The following is a 21,187-nucleotide window of genomic DNA, read 5'->3' as shown; positions in this document are numbered from 1 at the left end:
TTTTTTCAAATTAGATTGGAAATAAAATTAATAAATTACATGTGGATGTTATTGTTTATAATTGTATTATCAGACTAATTTTTCTTTGATATATTTGATAAATATATGTGATTTTGAAAGCATTTTAAAACATGAGGAAAAGGTTTTAACCTTTAATTGAAAAAATTAAGTGAAAGACACTTCAGATGAGTTAGGGAACTCTAAAGTAGGAATTTTCCTTTGAAAAGAATATCTGTGTTATACATAAAATTCATGTTGTACACTCTTGATGAAGAAAAACAAGTGGAATCTTTAAAAATAATATTACTTGTAACTATCACCAAGTGTCTCACCTGTTTTATTCTGGTACTTTCAGATTTTCACGCTTTAATGTTTTTGATACTTTTGAGTATATTTTTCCAGAGTTGAGAATCAGGGATCTAGTTTCAAGATGTGTGTGTGTGTGTGTGTGTGTGTGTGTGTGTGTGTGTGTGTGTGCACCTAGGGTTCAAAATATCTTTTGTTAAAGAGGGCTCTCGTTTCTCCAGTGTATGTTGTTATCACTTTTACTTTGGCAATTTAGGGTGTTTTGTGCTATCATGTAAGTTTTAGGATTTTTTTTTTGCTAATACTATAAAGTATCTTTGTTATTTTGATAGGTATTTCATTTAATTTGTAGCATAGTATAGATTCTACTAATACCTACCTGAACATGAACATTTTTTCATCTGTTAATGTTTTTATTTTTTCCTGTGTTTTATAATTTGTATTAAGGAAGACTATCACCTCCTTAGTTGGGCTTATTATTAAGTAACATTTTGCATGTTTTCTTTGGAGATAGTTTCCCTGTTGGTCTTAAATTCATGAACTCAAATGATCTTCCTACACCAGCCTGCTGAGTAGCTAGATGTAACAGTCACATCCTGCCATTCCAAGATGTTCAATAAATATTTCAGTGAAGGATTGTTAAGCTCCATAATCATATGTACCCTCTGATAGTGTTATCCTATTTTTGTTGGTCATGGGGCTTGAACTCAGGACCTGGGAGCTGTCAGTGACCATTTTTTCTCAAGGCTAGCTCTCTACCACTTTGAGCCATAGCTCCACTTCCAGTTTGGGGTGGTTAATTGGAGATGAGAATCATATGGACTTTCCTGCCAGGGCTAGCTTTGAACCATGATCCTCAGATCTCAGCCTCCTGAATAGCTAGGATTATAGGCATGAGCCACCAGCACCTAAGTGTGATTTTTTCCTCTGTCCTATGTAACTTATCTCATCATATTAACTTGCTTATCATAAGCTACCATAGACTAAAATATTAGTTCCCTCAGGAATGAATATAAACAAGATCCAACTTTGTAATTCTCAGTTTTAGTGTATAACGTGAAAAGGCACAGTGAAAAAGAGAATGAAGTAATACATACCTGCTGAACATTGGCCTGAAGGAGATCGCCAAGCCGCTTGACCAGGTCAGAGAAGTTAGGCCTCAGAGTGCATTCACTGTGCCAGCAGTCAAGCATAGTCTGGTAGCTACAGGTTGGAAAAATAAAAGGTAGTATCCAATCCTCACTGGTTCCTTAACTTTTCTTTTTTTTCTTTTCAATACTGATGATTGACTTTAGAGCCTTGGGTTGGCTAGACAAGTGCTCTACCATGTAAGGCATATACCCTGTCCTTTTTTCTTTAGCTTATTTTTTCAGACATAGCCTTGTGCTTTTCCCCAGACCAGCATTAAACTGCAATATTTCTACCTCCACATTCTGTGTAGCTAATTCTTTTAGCCCAAACACATCTCTAACCACATTCCTCTCATCTCTACCTCTAGTATAGCTAGGATTATAGGCAGCCAATGTTGGCACCTAGGATCCTCAAACTTCATATAGATGATATCTAAAGTCACATTTCACAATGAAACTAAGGTATGTTCTCTGCTTGTGGTCTTATAGTCCAGTTTCTGAAAAGGCTTCATGGTCCATTTCCACTAATTACTCCAAGATAGCCATCACTCCCATTTGCTTCAGCTCTATATGCTTAAATGAATATATGTAAGTCATATTCAATCCTACTGTAACCTCATATGTTCATAAAACTCTGATGTAAGGAGAGCATGCAATTAATTCTGTCACCTAACTCCTCTGACAGTACCAAAATGATGTAAACAGTGAGACAGTTTCTTTTAATATTCTTGAACTTTGGAGGTCTCCCTATGGTTGCAAAGCTCACATAATTAGAATTTGGTCTACGAATAAATACCATTACACATCCTTTAGGAAATAGTGTCAAATCCCACTTTTTAGATACCAACACTGCAACAATAGTTGGTATTTTCTAACAGTTATGACCAGTAAACCATCAACTAACTGGTAGATGCCGATTCATGTTGAAATTACTATTCAACAAAGCAATTGAAAATCTTTTATTTGCACATTTTGGTGTGGTGATAGCACTTCAATCTATTCTTAGTTCCCCCTCACATCGTGTAAATTTATGCATTAAACAAAACCAGAGTGTTGTATGAAAGGATAGAAGGTTAGCACTCCCCTTGATAAGGATGGAAGAGGCCCTTGGGCCTGACAACATGCATATCGTTAAACAAAACCAGAGATTCCAAGCATTTAGCACCAGATTGGCCCAACAGAGGATATTTATTCACTCAGTAGCCTATGACTTGAAGGGACTTCATCAGTGCTCTGCTTACAAATATTAGTTACAGAAATAGTCATTATGAAACATTCATCTCCCATTTAGTAGGCTATTTTAAAATTATGATGATACACTTTAAGGAAGCAAAAGAAAAGTCTTGACATTTAATAAGATTTTATGTATTTGTGGTCTACAATTTGTGATGCTTACTTTGATCCTTTCATCCCAAATTACTTTAGTCTGGTGACCCTTCACTTGAAGGGAAACTTACATTTCAGCAGTGGAATACTCAGGTGATCTCATTCTTGTTCCCTCCTTAAGCTGATGGCAGAAGTCCTCATCTATTTGAACTCCTGGGTATGGTGAAGCCCCTGACATGCAATAAAAGACAAATTTACATCTATGGGATAAACAACCTATCAGGACTTCATGAGTAAGAGAGCTAAGAGGAATCAGAGAATGAGCAAACAGATCCAAATTTACATAAAGCAGGATGGGGAAACTTTTTCTGCTAAGGTCCATTTGGGTATTTATAACATCATTCAAGGGCCACACAAAATTATCAATGCATGCAGGTGGGCTGTGGGCAGGCTACAAGAAACATGTACCTTTCCCACCAGGTAAATGAATTTCATAGGCCTTTTATGAGGAACTGCAACTCACTCACTCCTGAGTAGAGTATGAGACACTAGACTTCCATCTAATTTACCATTACCAGCTGATATCTCACAGCTCAGAACCTGACAAAAACTGCTACTCATGTCCCAATTGCTTTGATATGGCTGATAAGAGATTTCAGTTACTACTAGTGAGCTTTCATTGATATAGTCTTTTTTTAAACCCAAGCATTTCTATTATTTGAAATCTCCAAAGATCCTTATTATATAAGGTTTATCAAACATCAAGGTGACATGACTAACGCCTCAAGAACAACCAGAGAACAGAATTGTAGTCAGTGGTGAGATCTGCCTCCATTTTGGGAAATGTAGTATTGGAAAACATGGAAACCAAAATATAAATAAAGCTTGAAAGTGAATCTGAAATTGATAAAGTAAAGATTTATTTACAAGGTGTTTTATAGGTGATTAGTGAAAGCACATTATTGAAGTATGAGTTTGTTCAACACTTAAGTTGGGGCATGTATAAGCTAGTTTTACAGAAAATATGACTCATATGCTTACTTTTATTCAGTTAGTTTGGAACTACAAAAATGTTTTCCTAGATCTTTGAGATGCAAGATGGTTTCAATATTGCCAAAGCTTCATTTAAAGAAAGACTTGGTTTTCCTATAGAAATAGTGTAACTGATTTCCAAAAGGATTTCTCGTAACTAACATTGAAAAATGTAAATCATAAGTTAGAGAGAAAAGAGGCAAATAAAGATAAAATCAGGAGCAACACTAATTAAATATCATAGAGACTATCAAATCAAATACACCGTTTGATTTCACATTGCTAGATTTCTGTAAGTCAGCCAAACAATAGAAACCCAATCAGCTACCTAACTTTAGGTTATAGAATGAGATCTATGCATCCTTGGGACCATCTCTCACTACTTGAAGCCTGAATAACTCCTATGGAATGAAAATTGATGTAATTTACACAGTACAAATTCTTTTCAAGTTTTCTTAATTTAAAGTAACTTTTAGGCAAGGAATTTTCCTAAACCAAGATATGCAAAAAATATAATCTTAAGTGTCTTGGTATTAAAAAAAAGGTAAAGTTCCTTTCCATAGTTATATTCTTTAGGTAGTGAGATTAAAATAGCATATAAGAAGGTTTCCTGAGCAAACTTGTTGGAATCTGTGAAACCTACTAAGGTGAAATACCCAGTTTCTTATTGGCCCTATGGAAAAAGGAATATTATCTTTCATATATACATTGTCTCATTCTAAAGAGCAATAAAATTTCCCTTGGTATTCATCCCAGAATCTGTAAAGCCTTGGCCTCATATTTAGGTTAACCATAGACATATGTGCATTGTAATGGGGACCCCCAAGGTGGGGGGGACCACAATGTAATGGGGCCCAAGGGTGGAGGGGAAATCCCCCATCCCTCCAAGAGTCCACAGTCTCAAGTAAAAAGATGGACTTATTGGGGAAGTAAAGAGTACACTGACTGGCCAGGGTCACAGCCCAGACTTGGGAGCTGGGCTGGCGACCATAAAAAGCAGGCTGGTGGCCAGGGCTGCAGCACAGACTCAAGAGCTGGGACCATGCGCCTGGGCCACATGAGGGGTTGGGTTATAAAGGCAAATACCACATGGTCAAGCCTGCCAATGAGGTTACAACACTTACAGAGCATGCCGCATCACACACACGTGGCCAATGTAGTTACAGTCTGCCTCATAGAAACTGTTTGAACCAATCTATCATTTTAGTTAGACTTGGTGCACAGATTTGGTGGGGCTCACATGATGCAGGTGGATATGCCTACTCAGGGGAGGGCACAGGTTTAACCTTGAATGGTCCACTGCTCAGGTAGTCAAGCAGTTTACACAATCTTACCACAGTGAAGGGGAACTTCTGAAGTGCCAGACTTTGAAGTCAGGCCCCACTTTACCACATGAACCCCACTTTACCACGTGAACCTGAGATAAGCAGGCCCTGTGAGCAGACCCAGGATAAGCCCATTAGGGCCCAGTCAGTCTAGAACTCTAACCACTGGGAATGCTTAACTCTGACCACCCCTGGGGTGCCTCGAACCCTGAGCCAGTCAGATTTGTACCTGTGTCCTAATCTTCCTTGCTTGAACACCTGATTGTTGTAACTTTGTTTTTTGCCTTTATAAGCCCTGTGTAATCGCAGCTCGGGGCTTCCTCCTAACCTCCGCTGTGTCGGTGGGTAGGACAAGGCCCGGGCCGTGGCCCCGCTTGAATAAAGTCTTGCCTTGCTATTGCATTTTGGAATGTCTGAGTCTCGGTGGTCTTCTTGGTGGTGGTCTTGCGACTTAGCACAACACTTCCCTGGACAGGGAGGGGGAGATCTTAGTGAAGATGGAGTTGGCTTCTGCTCTCTTTAAATCTGAGAAGGAGTCAATCCTATACCCCTCAATAGCCAATGATGGTGCTGGCCAGATCTGACCTCCATATTACATTCCCCCCCCTTTTTTTCTTGTACATAAAAATCAAACCTCTGATTTCCGTCCGTGGGGCCATTTGAGTGGGCCCATCTGTAAAGGTGCACTGGAATGTACACCATCTGTAAAGGCTGCCTGTGGGTCCGCCTGAGTGGGCCCGTTTGTAAAGGTGCACTGGAAAGTATGCTGTCTAGGTCCCGACTGGTTTGGCCTGTCTGTAAAGGCCATCTGTGGGGTCGCCTGTGTGGGCCCATCTGTAAGTGTGAGCTGGAAAGTGCACTGTCTGAAGCCCAACTGAGTGGGCCCATCTGTAAAGGTGCTCTGGAAAGTACACTGTCTGCAAAGGCCATCTGTGGGCCACCTGAGTGGGCCCGCCTGTAAGAGTGTGCTGGAAAGTGCACCATCTGCAAAGGCTGTTGTGGGGCTGCCTGAGTGGGCCTGTCTGTAAGAGTGTACTGGATAGTGCACTGTCTGGGGCCTGATTGGGTAGGCCCCTGTGTAAGAGTGCACTGGGAAGTACACTGTCTGGTGACCAACTGGGGCCTGGCTGTAAAAGTGCAATGGAAAGCACTGAGTGGGCCTGTGTGAATCTAAAAGGTGCACTGTCTGTAGGCCTGAGACAGAGAGAAGCTGGACGCAGCGGAGCTCTCTAAGGCCGGGGTGGTCAAGGGATTCCTTGACCCCCTTCTGAAGGCCCTCATAGTGGAGGTATGTGTTGGTTGTTATCTAACTTACTTTACAGGAAGACATGGGTCATGTGGCCTCTGCTGGTATCGAGTTCCAAACAAACTCCCCAGGCCCCCTAGGATCAGGAGGACCAAGGGGAAGAGAGATCAGCTTCAAATAACCATTTTCTTCCAACTGAAGGTATTTAAAGATCAACTGATCTGTTAAATGCTCTAGTCAAAATTGGGCTGAGACTAGAGTCAAGTATTGGGTGGATTGAGTCTTAGCCCACAGACCCCCTTCCAGCTATCTTCAGCAGAAAAGTATTTAGTGTGCTAAAATGTCTTGCTAAAACTAGCAAGCACTGGCAAATGAGGCTGGAGAACATTAAAGTCATTTGTTAAAAGTTTTGTCTTAAATCTTGGATGGTTATTCCAAGAGTAAGATTGGCATAAATACTTCTTGCCACTGGATGATGTAAAAATGGGTCAGTTTAAGTTTTAACTCAAAGGCCATAAAGTTTGGGCTTAAAGGATTAGTGCATTGTTTTGAAGAGGAACTATAGTTGATTTGCAGTTGAAAAGATTTGGTATCTTAATGCTGAAGGCTGTTTACACTGTCATCAAGTTATCTGATTTAGCAAAAGGCATTGGGAACTTGAAATTTATTTTCTTCCACTGTTAAAATTTAGGGCTAAGTGTCAGAAATTTGGATGTCACTGTTAAAGAATTGCTTGGAATTCTCAGTCAGAGATAAAGAGAAAAGGACAGGAAACCTTAGGCCAGGCCTGTGTGCCTATCCTCAGGAGTGAGGGGTGATCTGCCAAAGGTACAGCTTAGCCAGTCCACATGGTAGGATAGCCACTAGTGGGGAGTCCACATGGTAGCATACGTCGTGGTGGGCAGCCTGCATGGTGGCACAGGCCCTGGAGGGAGTCCACATGGTGGCACAGGCCCTGGAGGGAGTTCATGCATGGTGGGCCAGGCCATAGGGGAGTCCATTCATAGTGGAAGAGGGCAAGCTGACACCAAGGCAGTTCATGAAGCTCTAAGAAGTCAGAGCAACATAGGCCCATTCTGTAGGACAGGCCACTGGAGGTCTTTCTTCATCCTGTCTCTTTTCCTTGCAGATGAACACTGGAAACCTGATGGTAAAAATGAATGCGTTGATTGGTATTTCTAAAACTGCCCCTTGAGAGGTACTAAGAATTGAAAAGTTTTTAAAATGGTTAAAAATTTTACTTAACTGATGTAATTTGATTTCTGTGCTATTTTGCAATTTGGATGTACTGAAAAAGCAAAGATGCTGAGTCTGGATTTCTTGTCTTTGTAATTCTGTTGAACACTGTGTTAAATGTACTTTTGTTACAATTGTTTTGGGTATCAGTTTAATGATTCAGGCACTGAATTTTATGTGTATACTGTGATGTAATACTGACTGTAATTCTTGTATTAAGGAAAAATTGTCATTTGAGTTCAAATGTCTTCATGCAGTAACTAACTGGGACTGAAGAAAAAAATGGCTCTTTTAAAACAGGCAGCCCGGAGGCAAAGGGCAGCACCTGGTTTCAGAATGCCTGTAACCTTCAGAGTTTTTCCAATGCAGATAAAAGCTAAAGTGTAAGTGTTAAAGCAGAGGTTGGTAAAAGGCTTTGGAAATCAAGAATGCATTTCTAGATAAGAAATTTGGAAGTGAAATTGTCCTAAATGATTGTTCCAAAGTGAGAAAAGGAAAATTATGGCTATCCAAAATGATTGTTTAATTGCTATTCCAGTTTGTCTATAGGACTTTTGTAACAGTTTCCAACAGTCCCACAGTGAAGGACAGATGATACCTACAAGTTTGTCAGATATAACTTTGGCCCTTAAGAAGTTCCAGGTAAGATCATGGTTAAGAACTACTTTTGTGTGGACCACTTTGTTGCTTTAATTGGAGTAAAGTGGCCTTTTGTAAGACTCATTGATCTGAAATCTGTGGTTCAAAGCCAGCTGGGACAGAGAAAGATCCCTCTGAGAGTCTTTGTCTCTAGTTGGCCAGCAGAGTGCTGGGATCAGAGTTGTGAGCTGTGTTGAGGCTCAAAGTGGCAGAGTGCTAGTGTTGACCTGGAGAGCTGAGAGACAGCACTCAGGCCCTGAATTCAAGTCCAGAGACTGTAAAAGTGGAAATGTCACTCCCGGGACAAACTGCTTGGATGGCAGAGATGGTGTCAGATCTTAGAGTCACCCGTGTTTGGACTTTCAAAAGCTAATCAGAAAGGCGCAAAGCTTCCGCTAGGCAGAACGGAGACACTTTGGGCAACCCAGACACCCAATGTAAAAGGAAGGTGGCAGCCTTGGGGCCGCTGCACATGTGCAGGCAACTCTCAGGGGCTGAAGGGTTGAGGGGCGAACAGGGATGGGCGATAGTGCTCGACTCTGAGCGAGGTCAAGATGGACGAGGATGTACTGACCACCCTGAAGATCCTCATCATCAGCGAGAGTGGGTTGGGCAAGTCTAGCCTGCTCCTGAGGTTCACAGATGATACTTTTGATCCAGAACTTGCAGCAACAGTAGGTGTTGACTTTAAGGTGAAAACAATTTCAGTGCATGGAAATAAAGCTAAACTTGCAATGTGCTCGTCAAGAGAGGTTTAGAACATTAACTCCCAGCTACTATAGAGGTGCACAAGGTGTTATATTAGTTTACGATGTCACAAGAAGAGACACTTTTGTTAAGCTGGAAAATTAGGTAAATGAATTGGAGACATACTGTACGAGAAATGACATAATAAACATACTGGTTGGAAAAAAAAATCGACAAAGAAAATCGCAAACTTGATAGAAATGAGGGCCTGAAATTCACACGAAAGCATTCCATGTTATTTATAGAGGCAAGTGCAAAAACCTGTGATGGTATACAATGTGCCTTTGAAGAACTGGTTGAAAAGATCACTCAGACGCCGGGACTGTCACACAGGGAAGAAAGCCATGGCGAAGCAGCCTGTGGCGGTTACTGTTCTGTGTTATAAACTCTGGGAAATTCTATCTCTCTTGCATATTTGATCAGGTAGTGACATCTTTCTGTATATAAACTCACTGCTGTTTTAGGGATCTTGCAGTTTGCTCACAATTGTTTTGTGTCATGGCAGTAAATACTTGCAAGGAATCCCATTCATTGGCTTTCCCAGGTACAATGTTACATTAAGCACGCACAGTTTGGAGTCTCTAGGTTTTTATGTAACATGAAATATGTGTACCATTAGGTGTACATTGGATTTTATGATTTACATTTATCATGTAATTTAAAACATCCATCTGTCCAGTACACATTGAATTAAAGTCTACTTTAGGTCTCCTGTTTTGGTTAAATACTCCTAATGAAGAGTTAAAGTAAACCCCATTTTCAGGCAGCCCCCGTTTTGTTGTCTGCTTAAACTATGAGTAACCCAGGCCACCAATTATCCTGGCTAGCAGGACAAGCTTATTAGGGCCCAGCCAGTCAGGAAACTCCCTGCTTAACTCTAACCACCTGGGAATGCTTAACTCTAACTGCCCCAGAATGCCTCGAGCCCTGAGCCAATCAGATTTGTACCCGTATCCTAATCTTGCTTGAACACCTGATTGCTGTAACTTGGTTTTTTGCCTTTATAAGCTCTGTGAAATCTCAGCTGGGGCCTTCCTCCTAACCTCCGCTGTGTTGGTGGATAGGACGAGGCCCAATCTGCAGCTCGCCTGAATAAAGCCTTGCTTTTGCATTTCGGAACGTATGGCTCTTGGTGGTCTTCTTGCAACTTGGGCATAATAGTTGGGGGCTTGTCCGGGATAGGCCCAGAGACCCCCGAGACCCCAGACTCTGAAGGTAAGAAAACAGCGCTGTTGAATTGTCTTGCCCTGTCATTTGTCTGTTGTGCTTCCTTCTTGAGGACGGTTGTTCCGACTCGTATTTCTTGAAGGGGTTGGTGAAGCAGACGCGCTTGCACGGCAATCCTGGAGGGACTGGGGAACACCCCAGAACCTCCACCCTTGAAGGGCGACCCCTGGAACCCCGCCTTGATACTTGTAAGGCACAAGTCAGTTCGGTTTTTGGCCGGAACTGACCGGGAGAACCTCCTAACCGAGGCTCAACCTGCCCACCTTGATCTTGCCTCTGCTCCTTCTGTCCCTTCACAGGAGTCAGCGGACCAACTTGGGAGATCTCCACCTTGTAGGTCACCTCGACCACTTTGTAAATCACAGGCCTGCTTTTATTTCCTTGTTACTGTCATTATTTTCCTGTTTTTTGTGGACTGAAGGACTAACGAGACTGTGGAGAATGGGTAACATACCATCTAGCCCCCTAGACTTGACCCTAGCCCACTGGAACCAGAGTGTGGCCATTAAGAAGGAAAAGTGGATCACCTTGTGCAAGTCAGAATGGCCCACCTTTGAGGAAGCTAATTGGCCTCCCGAGGGAAGCTTTGACATAGGTAAGATCAGGACTTTGCAATGCCTAATCTACACCCCTTGTTCAGGCCATCCAGACAAGAGAGAAACCAAGGAGGAAGAGAAGAAATTGTACCCACCTGTCCTCCAGGGAGGAAGCACAGAGGAGGAAATGTTTCCCCCTCCATACTCCCCACCCCAGTTAACTTTACAAGAGGAGGACTCTGAGGAAAATATTTCAGCTGTGCCCTCTGCTCCAGAGAGTCCCGCCCAGTCAACTCGCCAGCGCCGGCAGCCCAGGACATGGATGCATCAGCCCCGAGTACTGACCCACAGCCGCCGACAGGGGCGGACGCAGGTCCAGCCCAAGCTACTCTGACCCCACCATGCAGCGCTGTCTTCTCTGTGTTGTTTGTGAGTCTGACAGTCTCTTTTGTGTCAAACCGGCATAACCTGTTTTGTTATCTTGTCCCGTGTTTGTTGGCATCTTCAGTTTATAAATTAGTAGATTGTTTATAGCATATTTAGTTCTTATCAGCATTGCTTCTCCAGATTTGTCAAACTGCTTTTACATTTGTCACTTTGGCATGTTTGTCTCGGTTTATCTCAAATGCCCTGAGTTGTCTGAATGATGTGGTTAATTGGACTTTGATGTAAAAGAGAAAGTAAAATTGAAAGCAGAAGGGCCTAGGACCAGATTGAGTACTGAGGAGACTAGGTCCGGTGGTAAATTAGGAAAGGAAATAAAAGTAAATGCAGTCAGATACTAGAAAAGATTGTGTTGCAGAATAGAAAAAATTGCCTGTATTGTTATAGGACTGATCTAGACTGTTCTTCTCTGTTTTCTGTATCTCCTGACTGTGATGGATGAAAAGGGACAGACTCCCTCTACCCCCACCCCTGGATTTATGTTTAGTTCATTGGAAAGAGGTACAGGCGAGAGCTCACAATCAGAGTGTGAGTGTCCACAAAAAGAACTCTGCGGGATCCCCACCCAGCCTTCTTTAGCAGAAAATTATTTGGTGTGCTAAAATGTTTTGCTAAACCTATCAAGTCCTGGAAAATGAGGCTGGAGAATGCAAAAATCGTTTGTTAAAAGTTCTGTCTTATAATTTGGGTGTTGCAGGAGTAAGACTGGCAAAAATACCTCTTGCCACTGGAAAATGTACGGCCAATGTATATTTTGCGCACTTTAAGATATTTAAATATGTGTGTATGTATGCATGTGTGAGTGTGAACATGTTCAAGACTGTTAGTATGATGTAAATTGAGTGACTTTAAGTTTAAATTCAAATGGTCATCAAGTTTGGGTGTTACCAAATGCTTTAAAGGATTATTGCATTGTTTTAAAGAGGAACTATAGTTAAAAAAATGTTGAATTTAAAAAAAAATCATAGCTAAGTGTCAGAAATTTGGATGCAAAGGTTTATCACTGTTAAAAACAAAAACCTGCTTGGGTTTCTCAGTCAAAGACCAATAGGAAAGGACAGGAAAAACCTGGGATGGGCCTGTGTGCCTATTCACAGGAGTGAGGGGTGATCTGGCAAAGGTGCAGCTTAGCCAGCCCATGTGGTGGCACAGGCCCTGGAGGGAATCCACGTAGTGGGACAGCCATAAGGGGGCATCTATTTATGGTGGAAGAGGACAAGCCGGCACCAAGACAGTTCATCAAGCTCCGAGGAGGTCAATGGAGGCCTTTCTTTTCTCTCTTTTGTTTTCAGGTGAACTTTGGAAACCTGGTGGTAAAAATTAATGATTTGACTGGAATTTCTAAAACTGCCCCTTGAGAGGTACTAAGAATTGGAAAAGTTTTTTTTTTTTTTTTTTTGGCCAGTCCTGGGCCTTGGACTCAGGGCCTGAGCACTGTCCCTGGCTTCTTCCCGCTCAAGGCTAGCACTCTGCCACTTGAGCCACAGCGCCGCTTCTGGCCATTTTCTGTATATGTGGTGCTGGGGAATCGAACCTAGGGCCTCGTGTATCCGAGGCAGGCACTCTTGCCACTAGGCTATATCCCCAGCCCTGGAAAAGTTTTTTAAATGGTTAAAAAGTTTATTTATCTGATGTGATTCGATTCCTGTGCTATTTTTGTAATTTGGATTTTAAAGGATGTATATTAAACTAATGGGGATAGAAGTAAACTTTCATTAACTCTCTGTATGTAGGAAGAAATGGCAAAATGGGCTAATGTTTCTCACTAATTTATTGGAAAGCTAAATGGATAAGTATTTCTAATTTTGTAATTGTAATTCTTGCATTAAGGAAAAATTGTCATTTGAGATCAAAGGTCTTCATGCAGTAACTAAATGGGACTGAAGAAAAAAAAATGGCTCTTTTAAAACAGGCAGCCCGGAGGCAAAGGGTGGGACCTGGTTTCAGAATGCCTGTAAGCTTCAGAGTTTTTCCAATGCAGATAAATGCTAAAGTGTTAGTGTTAAAGCAGAGGTTAGTAAAAGGCTTTTGAAATCAAGAATGCATTTCTAGATAAGAAATTTGGAAGTGAAATTGTCCTAAATGATTGTTGCAAAGTGAGAAAAGGAAAATTATGGCTACCAAAATGAGTGTTTAATTGCCATTCCAGTTTGAAGGTTTTTTGTAAGTTTCCAGCAGGCACACAGAGAAGGACAGGTGATTCCTACAAGTTTGTCAAGATGTAACATTGGCCCTTAATAAGTTCCAGGTAAAGAGCATGCTTAAAAACTACTTCTGTGTGGACCACCTTGTTGCTTTAATTGGAGTAAAGTGGCCTTTTGTAAGACTCATTGATCTGAAATCTGTGGTTCGAAGCCAGCCTGGGCGGAAAAAGGTCTCTGTGAGAGTCTTCGTCTCTATTTGGCCACCAGAGTGCTGGGAGCAGAGTCGTGAGTCGCTTTGAGACTCAAAGTGGTAGGGTGCTAGACTTAAGCTGGAGAGCTGAGGGACAGCACTCAGGCCCTGAGTCCAAGTCCAGTGACGGACCAAGAGAAATGCCAAAGGTGCATTTACACCAGCATGGAAAAGTCACTCCTGGGACAAAAGTGATGGAGCATCCAGAGGCAGTAAGCGCTGCTTGGATGGAAGAGATGGTGTCAGATCCTAGAGTCACCCCTGTTTGGACTTTCAAAAGTTAATCAGAGCCGGGAGGTCCTAGAAGAACAGTTCGTAAGCATGCCTTTTATTGCCCATGTCTGTCTACTAGGCAGGAACTTGCCAGTCATCTGTGATAGTGGGTAGTAAGGGTAAGTTTGTCAAATGAGAGGATAGTTTAAGGATCCCAACCCTTTACATGTGCTCAAAGCCCTAACTGGCAGTGAATTTTGAGCTGGTACATGTGTTCAGGAAAGAAAGCTTGTTGTAGACCTGAGATTGTGTCCTTATTGAGATCTGTTAAAGGCCTGCAAAGGTAATGTAGGCATTTTTTTAGGTCATCAGAGATTAGTTCCCCAGCCAGTCAGGAAAAAGCTTTCACAAACTAGAATGTTAAAAGGCTACACTGCGGTAGCCCAAAGAAGTTAGTATAATTAAATGTTAAATGTAATTTCCAGTTTGGAGTAAAGCTCCTAATGGACATCTGATCCTGCAGCCCCTTAGTAAAGTAGACGAAGGTTAGAGGTTCCTGGCTAGGTAAGGTCAACGTCCTTAAGTCAGCCTGAAGAAGTTACAGAAGATGGATGATCTTCGCCCATCAGCCTCCTCCTTTAGGACCAAGGGACCAGAGGTGTTTTTGGGAAGATGAGGCAGGATAAACTAGAGGCATGGAAAACAGAGGTAACAGTATACAGAGACTGCACTTGTGAGAAATGGTTACAGGCCAAGCCTTCTATGTTGGTTTAAAAAAAAACCCTAGCCTTATTGGAAATATCTGATTTAAACTAATTGCCCTGGCAAAATGACCCAAGGGCCATTGATTGCCTAAAGCTGTCTTGACATTCAGTGATGTGCCAGCCTACAAAAGCTACTGTGCTTAAGAAGGAATCAGGAAACATAGGTTAAGCTTCTCTAACCAGTCTATGGAGAAAGTTGCAGGTAACCCAGCAGAAGGTGTGACATTCTACAGGAACCACTGAGAGCCACTGCTGCCTGACACCATCATGGCCCCTGCCCATTCCATTTGAGTGAGGATCAAGGACAGTCTAACAGTCATCTGGAAGAATCTACATCTTTAGATGGGACTCTATCACACGAAGCTGATTTCTGCTGGAAAGTGCTTTGGATCTGCTAAAACTAAAATTTGGGGGGGGGCATTCTTGAGTTGACTGGAGTTAACTAGCTCTATTAAGAAAAATGGATATTGTAAGAAATTTTCAAGCAGACTGGCCTTGCTGCTAAATCCAAAGCATGTATGACAGGCTGGAGAGTCACTTCCAGGCAATGCCTGGGGAGGGAGGTGTGTCCAAGCATATTAAAATGTGTCCAGATAGATTAGGGTGTGACCTCAGAAGAGAGGGAGGTAACTACCATCAGGTGTGCCAGGTACCAAGGTAACTGGACAGAGATTTAAACTTCTGGGGGCATCTTCATGGAGCCCTCCTGGGGGTGGATCTTACAGATGCCACTGGCAAACCTTAGGCACTTAGAGGCACTGGAAACTGGCAAAATCCACTCTAAAATAGTAACTCATGATAGTTGGCTCTAGTTTGGCTTCTTAGGAGCAGCAGTCCCATGGGACTGACCCTTGCCCCATCTTTGTTTTCCCAACAGCATGTGGGTGGAGTCACAGTAAATTGCCTTGATGTAGTTGAGATAAACCAGATTCTACAAACCAGATGAAAAGAAAATGTAGACAGTTTAAAACTCTAGCAGCAAAGAAGCCCCAGGAAATGTAAAGAGGAAAGTTAGTATAGAAAGCCTTGGAGAAAGGAATAGAGAACACAAAATGGTTTCCTCTGGATAAGAAAGGGATTTAAAAAGTAAATTGTCACAGAATGTTCCAGTAAGTCACTGATGGCGTGAGGAGGTAAAAGATGGTGTGAGTGGGGATATGTTAAATTTTATAAGACACAGATTATAAAACTGTATAAGACTTTAGAAAGAGAATTGGGGAAACAAAAATGTTTCCTTTAGATTAAAAGGTTTTGGCATGTTAAAAGTGAGAAAGACAATCCCTAGAAAGTTTGAGTATGTAACAAATGGTATCAGTATGTCTTAAAATTAGAGCATATGAGTAAAGTTGGTATGTAATCAAATTGGCTATAATATAAATAGGGTCAGAATTGGGGCTTTGGTGTAAAACTGTTTATCTGTACCTGCATCTGCAGGGCTAAGGGACTTGTGTGATGTCATCTACATGTTATTCCTAACTTGCAGTTGCATTTGTTATAAGCTTTTATCCCCCCCCCCCCCCCAGAGCCCTATAGCAAGTCCACCAAGAGATCTGGCTGAAGCTAAAGACTCTTTATGAGACTGGACCTCCTGCTGAGCCACACCCACTACCAACTGAGTGAAGCGCCACCGACAATTTGTGGTATTATGGGCACAATACCAACCTGTCCCTACCAATTTTCAGCCAGAATCAAACTAATAAGCAAGGAGAACCATGATTGGTTCTCGAGTTACCTATCAGAAGGGGGGAATGAAGAGTTAAAGTAAACCCCATTTTCAGGCAGCCCCCGTTTTGTTGTCTGCTTAAACTATGAGTAACCCAGGCCACCAATTATCCTGGCTAGCAGGACAAGCTTATTAGGGCCCAGCCAGTCAGGAAACTCCCTGCTTAACTCTAACCACCTGGGAATGCTTAACTCTAACTGCCCCAGAATGCCTCGAGCCCTGAGCCAATCAGATTTGTACCCGTATCCTAATCTTGCTTGAACACCTGATTGCTGTAACTTGGTTTTTTGCCTTTATAAGTTCTGTGAAATCTCAGCTCGGGGCCTTCCTCCTAACCTCCGCTGTGTTGGTGGGTAGGACGAGGCCCAATCTGCAGCTCGCCTGAATAAAGCCTTGCTTTTGCATTTCGGAACGTCTGTCTCTTGGTGGTCTTCTTGGTGGTCGTCTCTTGACTTGGGCATAACACTGTCAATTACTGAATTACTTGATATACAGGTATCCTACCTGTTAGATTTCCTTTGAGGAATAACACAGCTTTTCTAGAATGTGGGAGATTCTTTTAGAACTAAGCAAAATTCTCAGAATGTAGCCTAGGTCAATTCATAATTAAATCTCCATTTGGTCTGATGATGCCTCTAAAATGTATTACATGTTAAAGAAGTTTGAGATTTTTAAAAAATTTTACTTCAATGATTAGTTCAGTTATTTAACTGGAGTTTTAATCCTGTAATGTGTCCATTGGATTTGTGATCCTTTCACAGTTTTTTTAGTGCCTGGTGATTGGCAGAATGGCAATACAATTTTTCCCTCATTTTGATCCCAGAAGAACAAAGCAGAGCAGTACAATACACTACTACCTTCAACCTTGAAAAAGACCATCTTTTCTTTCATGTGCTGTTAGTGTTCATCCAGGTACCACAACTGTACCCATGTGATGTTTTTGAATATCTGTGTCTTATGACTTCCACATGTGGACAGTTGATCCTCAAAAACCTATTTCTGTATTATAAAAGTGAGGTGAAACCATTTGAGAAAGGTATATTGCTTCCCGATTCTGACATGTATGGGAAAATAGTTGCAGTGAAAAGGTTGATAATTTGCTATAACATGTAACCAATAGTTTATCAAAACCAACTGTACAGACTAATAAATCTTTTCCACAGTATTCAGTTTTCTAGCCTCTTGCTATTGTACATTATATTTTATCTTCACTTACCCATTGTTTAATTTACTTTGACCTCTGCTATATTAAGCCCCAGATAAGTAATTTGTTCTTTAAGGCTAGTCACTGTAATACCCCTCATTAAGATTCTGATATTAATTTCTTGGAAGTTCTCTATACAATTGCAAATGATAAAAAGACTTTTGTGAATCTTAAAAAACATAAAAAAGCTAATCAGACCCAGGAGGTCCTAGAAGAATAGCTCATAAGCATGCCTTTCTAATGCCCACATCTGTCTACTCTGTAACTGGGCAGGAACTTGCAGGTCATCTGTGATAGTGGATAGTAAAGCTAAGTTTGTTAAATGGGGGGATAGTTTAAAATCCCAACCCCCTGCATCTTCCAAAGCCCTAATTGGCAGTGAGAATTTTGAGCTGGCATATCTGTTCAGGAAAGGAAGCTTGTGGACCTGAGATTGTGTCCTTACTGAGACCTCTTAAAGGCCTGCCAAGGTAATATGGTCATTGTTAGGTCATCAGAGAACAGTTTCCTCAGCCAGTCAAGACAATCAATGCTTTTGCAAACTAGAATGTTAAAAGGCTACACTGAAGTAGCCCAAGAAGTCTATACAGTTGGTAAAAGTTAAATGTAATTTCCAGTTTGGAGTAAAGCTCCTAATGGACATCTGATCCTTCAGCCCCTTGGTAAAGTAGACTAAGGTTATGGGTTCCTGGCTAGGTAAGGTCAACACCCCTGCGTCAGCCAGAAGAAGTAACAGAAGATGGATAATCTTCGCACATCAACTCCCCTTTAGGATCAAGGGACAAGAGTCATTTTTGGAAAGATGAGGTAAGATAGAGGCATGGAAAACAGAGGTAAAAAGTGTACAGAGACTGCACTTGTGAGAAATAGTTACAGGCCAAGCCTTCTATGTTGGCTTAAGAAATCCTAGCCTTATTGGAAATATCTGATGACTATAAGTTATTGCCCTGGCAAAATTACCCAAGGGCCATTGATTGCCTAAAGCTATCTTGAAATTCAGTGGGGCACCAGCCTGCAAAGGCCAGTGTACTTAAAAGGCAAACAGGAAAATATTAGATTTCACTAAAGTCAGGCCTTAAGTTAAGTTTCTTTAACCAGTCTATGCAGAAAGTTGCAGGCAGCACAGCAGGAGGTGTGACATTCTATTGGAGCCACTGGGAGACACTGCAGCCTGCTGCCACCACGTCCTCTGCCCTTCCTATTTGGGTTGAGATCAAGTATAGCTTGACAGTCATTTCGAAGAATCTACATCTTCACTCTGAGCACCCCAACTGTGGTAAAAGCAGATGGGACTCCATCACATGCAACTGATTCCTGCTAAAAGCTGCTTTGGGTCTGCTGAAACTAATATTTTGGGGGGACCTTCTTTCTGTGGTAACCTTCCCACTCCTCTGAGTTGATGGGAGTTGACTAGCTCTATTAAGAAAATTGGAAAGCATGCGTGGCAGGCTAGAGTCACTCCCTGGGGATGTCTGGGGTGGGAGGTGTGTCCAAGTGTATTAGAGTGTATCCAGATGGATTAGGGTGTGACCTCAGAGAAAGGAGGGAGGTAACTGCCTCCAGGTGTGCCAGTTACCTAGGTAACTGGATGGAGACTTAAAAAGGTCAGAACACCTGCAGCTCTCCTGGGGGTGCACCTCACAGATAAGCTGTTTCATTCTGGGTGCAAACTTAAGAGCAGCAGTCCTATGGGTCTGGCTCTTGTCTCATTCTTGCTCTCCCCAGCAGCCTGTGGGTTGAGTCACTTTACAGTCCGGGCAAGATTAAACTCTCCAAAAGAGAAATCAATTATTTGATTTTTATGTACAAGAAAAAAAGGGGGGGGGGAATGTAATATGGAGGTCAGATCTGGCCAGTGCCATCATTGGCTATTGAGGGGTGTCAGATTGACTCCATCTCAGATTAAAAAGAGCAGAAGCCGACTCCATCTTCACTAAGATCTCCCCCACCCTATCCAGGGAAGTTCCCCTTCACTGTGGTAAGATTGTGTAAACTGCTTGACCACCTGAGCAGTGGACCATTCAGGGTTAAACTTGTGCCCTCCCCTGAGTAGGCGTATCCACCTGCATCATGTGAGCCCTGCTAAATCCATGCACCAAGTCTAACTAAAATGATAGATTGGTTCAAACAGTTACTATGAGGCAGATGGTAACTACATTGGCCACCTGCGTTTGACCTGGAACGCTCTGTAAGTGTTGTAACCTCATTGGCCACCTGTGTGTGGCAGGCTTGACCATGGTATTTGCCTTTATAACCCAACCACGAGTCTGTGCTGTGGCCCTGGCCAGCCAGCCAGCCTGCTTTTTATGGTCGCGGTCCCAGATCCCAAGTCTGGGCCGTGACCCTGGCCGGTCAGTATACTCTTTTCTTCCCCAATAAATCCATCTTTTTACTTGAGACTGTCCCTGAGTGTGGACTCTTGGAGGGATGGGCCCCCCTTGGGCCCCATTACATTTTGGTCCTCTCCCCTGGGGGGACCCCATTACATATGTCTTTTATCTAAATGTTAATCACAGGCTTTTTCTCAAGGATCTATGTCCTAGATTATAATGTTTGGTTATGGAAAAAAAAACTTTAAAAAAATGCCAGAGCTTTCAGGGCTCAAACTTTTAACCCTAGCTATTCAGGAGGTTGAGATTTGAGGATCACAGGTTTGAAGGCAGCTCAGGTAGAAAATTCCTTGAGATTCTTACCTAATAACCAACAAAAGCCAGAAGAATGTGGTTCAAGTAATAAGAGTGTCAGCCTTAGCCAGACCCAAAGAAACATGGACTCTATGGTCTCCCTTATTGGGAATAATTAGTACAGGTTTAGGCAAGTCATAGCAGAGCATCACAAGGCCCAATAGCTATACCCTTATGAACACCTAAGATGATGCTAAGTGAAATGAACTCCATGTTATGGAGACAATTGTTATATCACAGTTGTAACTACTTTCAACGTCCCATGTGTATCTGTAGCTTCTATTATTGATGATGTTCTTGTATCACCTTCCTGTGGTTGGACCTACACTATCTCTGTAATCTTATCTGAGTATATTGGAAACCGTGTATACTGGTATTGGAACTAGGAAATTGAAAGGGAATACCAAAATTGAGAGACACAGGGTAAAAAAAAGACAAACAACTACAAAAGCAATACTTGCAAAACTGTTTGGTGTAAGTGAACTGAACACCTCAGGGGGGAAAGGGTAAGGGGGAGGGGTGAGGGGGGTATGAGGGACAAGGTAACAAACAGTACAAGTAATGTATCCAATGCCTAACGTATGAAACTGTAACCTCTCTGTACATCAGTTTGATAATAAAAATTTGGAAAAAAAAAAAGAGTGTCAGCCTTGAAAAAGCTCAAGGAGAGCACTTAGACCCTGAGTTCAATACCCAGGAGGACCAGCACAAAAATAGTTTTAAAAAATCTATTCATAAGCTAATCACCCTCTACTTTGTTGTGTATAAGTGTTCTTTGTCTCCTAGAGGTCCCTTCCCTTTACCTTTCCCACAACCCATACCATACACAAACTTTATTTTATCTTTCAAGATCTAATTCCACTTACTTATTCTTTACAGGAAGTTCCTAGGTATCTCCTCTACAGATGTAGAAATTCATGTCATTTTCAATGTTTTTGTTTTTGTTTTTGTTGTAGGGAGTACAGCTGATTGCATCTTGACTAGGGAAACATGGTAGGAAATGGTGGTGGT

At 42.0% G+C, this 21,187-nt stretch overlaps 2 protein-coding genes and 1 pseudogene across 2 annotated transcripts in view; 2 read left to right on the top strand and 1 right to left on the bottom strand.

Moving 5' to 3' along the window:
• LOC125344151 (vascular endothelial growth factor receptor kdr-like) overlaps positions 1-21,187 on the bottom strand; it is a 206,469-nt gene that overhangs the window by 21,830 nt on the left and 163,452 nt on the right. Inside the window, exons 26-27 of the mRNA XM_048336761.1 lie at positions 2,894-2,993; positions 1,404-1,509 (exon numbers count right to left, since the gene is read on the bottom strand). Coding sequence (XP_048192718.1) covers positions 1,404-1,509; positions 2,894-2,993 — 206 coding nt within the window. The remainder of the gene's footprint in view (positions 1-1,403; positions 1,510-2,893; positions 2,994-21,187) is intronic.
• Positions 2,487-2,626, top strand: LOC125344437 (annotated as a pseudogene).
• On the top strand, positions 8,626-9,497 carry LOC125344154 (ras-related protein Rab-18-like). Its single transcript, XM_048336762.1, has 2 exons — positions 8,626-8,976; positions 9,162-9,497. Exons 1-2 carry the CDS (start codon positions 8,795-8,797, stop codon positions 9,370-9,372), a joined length of 393 nt encoding a protein of 130 aa, XP_048192719.1. The 5' UTR covers positions 8,626-8,794; the 3' UTR covers positions 9,373-9,497.

Source organism: Perognathus longimembris, chromosome 28, assembly GCF_023159225.1.
Source record: "Perognathus longimembris pacificus isolate PPM17 chromosome 28, ASM2315922v1, whole genome shotgun sequence".
In the NCBI taxonomy this organism is placed as follows: Eukaryota; Metazoa; Chordata; class Mammalia; order Rodentia; family Heteromyidae; genus Perognathus; species Perognathus longimembris.
This window is presented reverse-complemented; position numbering and strand designations above follow the sequence as displayed.